The sequence below is a fragment of the Amphibalanus amphitrite genome, unplaced genomic scaffold (genome assembly GCF_019059575.1).
Source record: "Amphibalanus amphitrite isolate SeventyFive unplaced genomic scaffold, NRLGWU_Aamphi_draft 001773F_arrow, whole genome shotgun sequence".
Classification (NCBI taxonomy): Eukaryota; Metazoa; Arthropoda; class Thecostraca; order Balanomorpha; family Balanidae; genus Amphibalanus; species Amphibalanus amphitrite.
This window is the reverse complement of record NW_024883266.1, coordinates 12,932-19,958: the sequence shown is the minus strand read 5'-3', so window position 1 is coordinate 19,958 and position 7,027 is coordinate 12,932. Positions and strand designations below refer to the sequence as shown.

Here is a 7,027-nt window from a genome sequence, read left to right as displayed (position 1 = left end):
TACTGAAAGTTTGGCGGCGCTGCGCGCCGCCGTTTTTGAGATATCGCAAAAATTCGCGAGGGGGGGTAAAATTTACCCCCCCCCAGCCCCGCGCGGGTTAACGAGTTCCCTTCGCTATTCAGTATCCATTTATTTATTATATCACATCCTTATACAATATTGTACGCTATTCAATATTCATTGAATGTTTTATTCTTAAATTATGTACTCATTCCAAACTAACTTTCATCGCAAAGGTTATGACACACATCCGACACTTGAAATAGTGATGGAGAAACTTAATGAAGATTTATATTGAGTTTCCATTTACAAAATGTATTCGCAAAACCAACTCATAGCAGACGTCATGGTGCCACATTCCATACAATTCGACATCTCGGTGCACATTACACAAAGTAAAACTGTCACTAAGCATGCATGCAATGCAGCGCAGTGACGATGTGTAACAAAATAAAGGTTCCCGCAGCGCACCACATCTGCAGTAAGAACGTGAACCTATCAAAGAGTACCTATTGACAGTTTTCAGAACACAGTACTTATTGTTCAAAGTTCAAACAATAACGCACATACATATGACATATACCACACTGGAACGATATGCGACATATTAAATTGATACACGATGTTAGTAGTACATACCAGACCCACATTTGCCGACTGTTATAGGTCGCTTGGACGAGAAACATTCGTTATTTCCATAACCTATTCATAGGTTAACAGCAGTTTGGTAAATTCCCTTAACCCGCGCCCCGCTGGGCTATTCAGCCATACGCGCCCTGCTGGGGGGGGGGGGCAGATTCTGCCCCCCCTGTCTAACTTCCGAACCGATGGTCGTAGAAAGACGGGGAAAACGGCAATCGAAAGCTCTCAACAAGGCGGATCTTAAGAGCCCAAATTTTTTTGCTTAAGTAGGTCAGAGGTCAGGTCAAGGTCAGGTCAAGGGTACAAAATACAAGTTTCTACAGTATCGGCCTTGCACCGTAGTTGCCGAAGAATGGACTGAGACTGATTGCCCAAAACGTGTTCTTAGACTACCAAGACAATATTCATTGCACACAATGTCATTCAAAGGTCAAGGTCAAGGTCAGGTCAGGTCAGGTCAGGTCACCAAAAACAAAATATAGAAAAGGGCATGTGCGACACATGTTTTATGGGTCATTTTACTCATGGAATTCAATAGGCACACTCAATAAGTGATATGGACCACCTCTGGATGAATTTCAGGTCGAGGTCAGGTCAAGGTCAGGTCAAGTGAGGTCAAATTTTGAAGTTGGTTGTTAAGGCCTAAAAAGGTGTCTATTCGATGCAGTTTTTCACGGCGAATCGAATGGTGCTATTTTTGTTTCCGTACGAGGTCTAGAACTTCCAAAAAAATCATTTTTCAAAATTTTTGTGTGTCGTGACGTCATAAAATTTTGAATAACTCCCACATTTTTGAACCGATTCTTCTAAAAATTGGTATGTAGGTGCACATAGACCACTTCTTTGACATATATTCCGGTTTTTTCGATAAACTCAAAATTTTGGATTTTATAAATATTTTCCCCAAAAAGTCAGTTTTTTGGAAAAATTTTGGCCAAAATCCAAAATTTTCAAAAAACCGAGATAGCCATTTGATAGACAAAGTAGAATCACGTATAACCTTTTTTGTTACGTCTTGATTCCTTTAAAAATGAAGATGTTAGCGGCGTTTGAAATTTTGCCGTTTTTGAGGCGAAAATGGCGAACATGACGTCACTAAAACGTCAATTTCTCAAAAATTTTCCGACGGATTTTGCTCAAATTTTCAGGGAAGGTGTCAAATTGATGTATGATAAGGTACTGAAAGTTTGACGTCGCTGGCGTAACGCGTTTAGAAGTTATTGGCGAAAAACGGGAGGGGGGCAGATTCTGCCCCCCCCCCCCCAGCGGGGCGCGGGTTAATACTCGGGTTTACAGTGGCCCAGCAGACCGCATATCAGTGACGTCAGAGGTCATGACGCTAATGTCATCTTCGGAAGCCAATTCATGCTCAAAGCCTAAAAAAAGTGTAGCCAATGAAAAGCCCGTCATTGGTGTCAACGGTCATGTCAGCTCAGTCAGACAGCCAAAAATACTTTAAATACTTATCGACAGGTGGCGCTGCCAGCCCCGACTAATACCTCCTGATACCGGTGAACGGTGAATACAGGTGCCCGCGGGAGGTTTTTAGACATCTTAAAAGCTGCCTCGTTGAGCACGTGACCTGAGCTCTATCGCACAGGCAAATGATACGGAAGAAGGAAAGCTTCATCTTTGATCACGTGATCATAGACAAGTCTATGAGTATTATCAATCTACGAATATTATTCCGTGACACGGAGTAGTTTATGACGTGATTTAAGATGGTCGCCTACGAGTCGGCAGGCTCGTATGTCCCTCAGGCTCCTATTTTCGCCGTCCACGCTCATACCCAAACTAGATCGAAAACTATGGACTCCATCATAAAGATCACATGTTCCACACGCTTCCAGGCACACTCCTGTCCACGGTGGTGTTTCACCGATGCAGCACGCTGCTATTGCATATGTCAAATTGGATTACTCCATGACGTCAACAAGCCTATTGCCCCACAAGTGTGACGTCAGCTCGCGAAACGGAATAGCAACGTACTGCTATCACCGGTGAGACACCAGTACCACCCATGTCTCACTGCACAGTCGCTAATTCCACAGGAACGCCTGGCCAATGTCGCCGGGCGGGTTGACCTGAATGTCGAACGGGTCGCCCCGAGTGCCGGTGTGGCGCGACGCGGCGACGATGCTGCCCCCTGTGAGCATTCCCGAGAACAGGCCGAAAGTGCCCACGGTGATGACGGTGTGGTCGCAGGCGGCCAGCAGCGCCATGTCGTGCACCTGGTTCACACTGTCTGTGGGGAGCACGGCCGGCAGAGGTCAGTTCACACTGGGCCGCACTAGGCGGGCGGAGGTCAGCTGACACCGCACTGGGGCTGGCTGAGGTCAGTTCACACCGCACTGGGGCTGACTGAGGTCAGCTCTCACCACACTCCGGCGGGTGGCCGGTAGAGGTCGGATCACACTGCACTTGGGACGGTAGAGGGCAGTTCACACTGGGCCGCTGGGCTGGAGTAAAAGTCGTCAGAAAGCTCAGGTTATTTTATAAGCCAGACTCCAGAGCGAATATAATCCTGATTCAAAACTCCCAGGGAATACGGAATAGAGAACCACCGATTCCTTTTATCTGACCTCAGGGCCCACACAAAACGATCCCCTGCATTCCGGGCTGGACGGTCACCACTAGCCGACACAACTAAGTAGGTAGTTTCGACCGGAGCTAGCTTTTGTGGGTGGGGATATTGTTTCTAGTGACGGTCAGCCGCGGTCACGGGTGACCGTTCTTTGTACCGAGGTACAAAGCCCAAAGGACTTATAAATGTCCATGTTTTTAAACAAATATGAGATCTAGAAATAATAAATTTAAATAAGCGCAATATTATTTATAAGAATGACAATGTTTCAAGGTTAGGACATGCAAAGACTAAGCATTGAAGACAAATGACAATAAAATACCGAGTTACGTTTACGTTAACCGACCCGGTAGACTGTCAGACTGTCAGACTGTCAGTGTCAGTTTCCACAAGGCCCTATATACCCTATTGGTGAGTTTCCACTAACCAATTGTATAGATGGGGAAGGGCGCGTTAGGCACCAGCTTGTTCAGCAGAAACCGCCTGTCATCTGAACAGGCCACGAAGCGGACGTCGGGAAACATGGCGGCGTAATACTGCATGGACTTGTTGAAGTAGTCCAGGTCGGGGACCTTCCGCTGGTGACGCAGCTGTCGAATGAATATCGCAGTTAGCCGGTGGAGTTGTTAAATCACATCCGACTTTGGACGGCTTGCTGAGTGGTGCTTCGCAAGGTAGGTATGTTTTTACTTTTTAGTTCTGTGATGAAATACCACAAAAGAACGTTTCTGTAAATTTAGCTGTTTTCGATTAATTGCTGCTCATAGACTCACTCAAAGCCATGAAATACCTCATAACATAATTTCGCTATGGTCAATAAATTGCTACGCCTCTCCAAATACATACACGCAAGTAATAAGCATAACGATGTGGGTTGTGACTTGCGAGTATAGCCTTGGGTGTGAGTGAGCTATTCAGTTGACCGTTGTAGCTTACCCATGTGTGCAGAATATGATCTCCCCGCCTGACGTGGATGCCAACCAGCGTGGTGTTGGGCGAGGCACGGAAGCGTTCGGTGTACCTCCGAGCCTAAAATAAGTACACAAAGCGTTGTAACGCAAAGCGAGAATTCTTAGTTATGACGAAACAGTGGACGCTTCGTGTGATAATGCAGATTCATGTTCACTGTCTTCTAATTATTGTTTGTAATCCAACGCCCACGATCACCATGGAGCGTCCCTTAAAGTTAGAGCAACGCTCAAGAATATTGCGATATCACTGCATTCGTGACACTCCCTGCTTAACAAGAACGAAACTAAATTGCCAGTGCTGAATTTGGGTTAGGATTTAGGAATGTCTAGCACGTAGTCAGACAATAGGCCTCTATCACCTTGTGAAAACAGAAGTTATCCATGCTAATTGCCAATCAATGATGACCATACGTACCCTAGTTCTAAATGCAGGTGTGAACTCGAAGTCTTTTCGGAGTTCGTCCACGTATTGGGAATAGAGCTGAAGACCGTTGTCCGCCGGCCAGTCTGAAAAAAGACTTTAACTGTTAGAATGTCCACACGCCACTATAAGAGTCACAAAATAGCCGTAAAGAAGTTAAAGAATGGAACCATTATCCCTTTGTTACATGCACTACACATGCGGTTGCAGTCATCTGCAGAATGATAAGCGACTGTCATTCATTCAGTGAATGAATGATGGAGAGCCAAAACACGCAGTTTGAGCTAATCGGTGATTAGATTGCTCCGGGCTGATTGAGTTGCTAAGTTTGCAACGTTCTTTACGGGAGGCGGGATCGTTCGTTACCAGTCACGATGAAGAACTCCTCTTCTGTGACGTATTTGTTGCAGGGCAGCATGTACATGATGTCCTCGTAGCTGACCGGCCTCCAGTCGGCCGTCTTTAGCTCATCTGACAGACAGAACACACTACTGGTCAGAGCTGAATGAGCAGATAGCGGGCACGTTTCAATAGCATTGTTCGGAACAAGGCCGCTTAAACGCAAGGCTGTATAGATGCGATGTCTCCCGATAACATGAGTTGCATATAGGCATGCAGATGCCCGGAGCTCAACAAACGCTAATGCTATGTAGCAAAAGCTGGATTTATTATTTTCTGAAGCAAATAAAATACATTTCCAATAATATCCAATAAAATGCATTACAAATAGTACGGAAACAAACATATCTGATAAACGTGTTCGCCTCGATATCTAATTAATTACGAAATGCAGGCAATGCACGCTTAGGGTTTCAATTAGAGCGGGTCTAATGGTACCTATATATGATGTATTCTCAAAACTTTGTGTTTAGCTGACTGAACGATAAATAGCATTTGGACTGAGCAGAAATATAACAGTGCGCCTTTGACAATGCAAACGGCACAATTAATTTTGACGCCGCGTACGCTCGAACTGAAGGCAATAGCATCCTTCCACCATGCAACGCATGGCACATACCTGGTACGACATCGATGGAGAGCTTCTTGAATATTTTATTTGCGAATCGGTATTGCTTTGGGAAAAGGTAGACTTTGGCGCTGTATTTCCGCTGGAATCCGTAGAGCACCGCGTATTTGACCATGAAGTTGCCGAGCTGACTGTCGGCCAGGAACATGATGTGGGTGGTGCAGCTGAGATCCCGGTCGATGTCGGCCTCCGGGTCTCTGGATGACTTGCTGATGTTCGCCTGTCGTGTGTTGAAAAAAGGCGATGATTATCGGGGATTTTAGTAAACACTTCGTGCGATATCTTTTTTTCTTTTTAAAGTCTACATTGTAACACTTATTAAAACCTTGCTCGCTGTTATAACCCGCGCCCCGCTAGGGGTCCTGGATTTCCACGCCCTGTTGGGAGGGGGAGGGGGAGAGTGTTTCAGCATCTCCTCTAACTTGTCTCCTGGACCACGTGGCGACAACCGGTAAGCGGCATTCAAAAGAAGGTCCAAAATAAGGACGAAAACGCTTTTCATTTTTTTAGGTCAGATCAAACATCAGGTCACCAGAGTTCATCAAAGGTCAAATGCTGCCTATTTCAACATTTTCCGAAACACCGGCACATAACTCAGAAACCAATGAGCTACAGCGCCGCGGGAAAGCGCATGTGATAACCCTTTTAACCCCCTTTCTGGAGTGTACTCAGATTTGACATCAGGTCAACTGTTTAGCCTCCAGATGGTCACCGACAGGGGGCTCGAAGACCAATTACTTTTCACAGCACGTTATAATAACGAACCTGGCTCACACCATCCTCGAACTCCATGACTTCGCGTTCGTTCTCGCCGTCGTCCTCGGGCTGTTCGCCGAGCCCGGTGTCGGCGGCGATATCGTTGCGCAGCTGGTCGGCCAGGTCGGGACGGCCGGCGCCCTCCTCCAGCAGCTCTGCCATATCTGAGAGGGACTGAAGCGCCTCCGAGTCTGCAAACCGGAGAGACCGTCACTGGGAGGCTGAGACTTCCACTGGTCATTCGTATGTCTTGTTTTTGACATCCGTTACCTATAGGCTCGATGCAGCTAGTGACCAATGACCATCAATCAAATTTCAAGTTTGAATGGTCAAGTTAGGCCGTAAAGGGTCACAAGCAGTTTTTCCACAGTAACCATTCGCGCCCCGCTAGACTTTTCAGTCAATACGCGCGAGGGGTGGAGAATTAGGGGTTTTGGGGTGCTCGAGCACCCCCTGAAATTCAAACGTCGCCATATAATAGTGCTCCAGGGGTGCTTAAAATACGTCTGAGACACAAACTGCTTTGCGTAAGTCGTGAGGAGAGTGATGCTGCTGGGAAAACGTATCTACCTATCATATATGTGCTTTTCTACGCAAGAATTTGACGCTTCCATTCGCCAGGTGCT

General features: G+C 46.3%; 1 protein-coding gene across 1 annotated transcript; it reads right to left on the bottom strand.

The window, feature by feature from the left end:
* Window positions 1–1,925: 1,925 nt before the first annotated feature.
* Window positions 1,926–6,589, bottom strand: LOC122375093 (galactoside 2-alpha-L-fucosyltransferase SEC1-like). The gene is made up of 7 exons (XM_043354276.1): window positions 6,411–6,589; window positions 5,637–5,865; window positions 4,985–5,089; window positions 4,613–4,704; window positions 4,163–4,255; window positions 3,654–3,816; window positions 1,926–2,887 (listed from the first exon to the last, which is right to left on the bottom strand). Exons 1-7 carry the CDS (start codon window positions 6,561–6,563, stop codon window positions 2,682–2,684), a joined length of 1,041 nt encoding a protein of 346 aa, XP_043210211.1. The 5' UTR covers window positions 6,564–6,589; the 3' UTR covers window positions 1,926–2,681.
* Window positions 6,590–7,027: the final 438 nt, after the last annotated feature.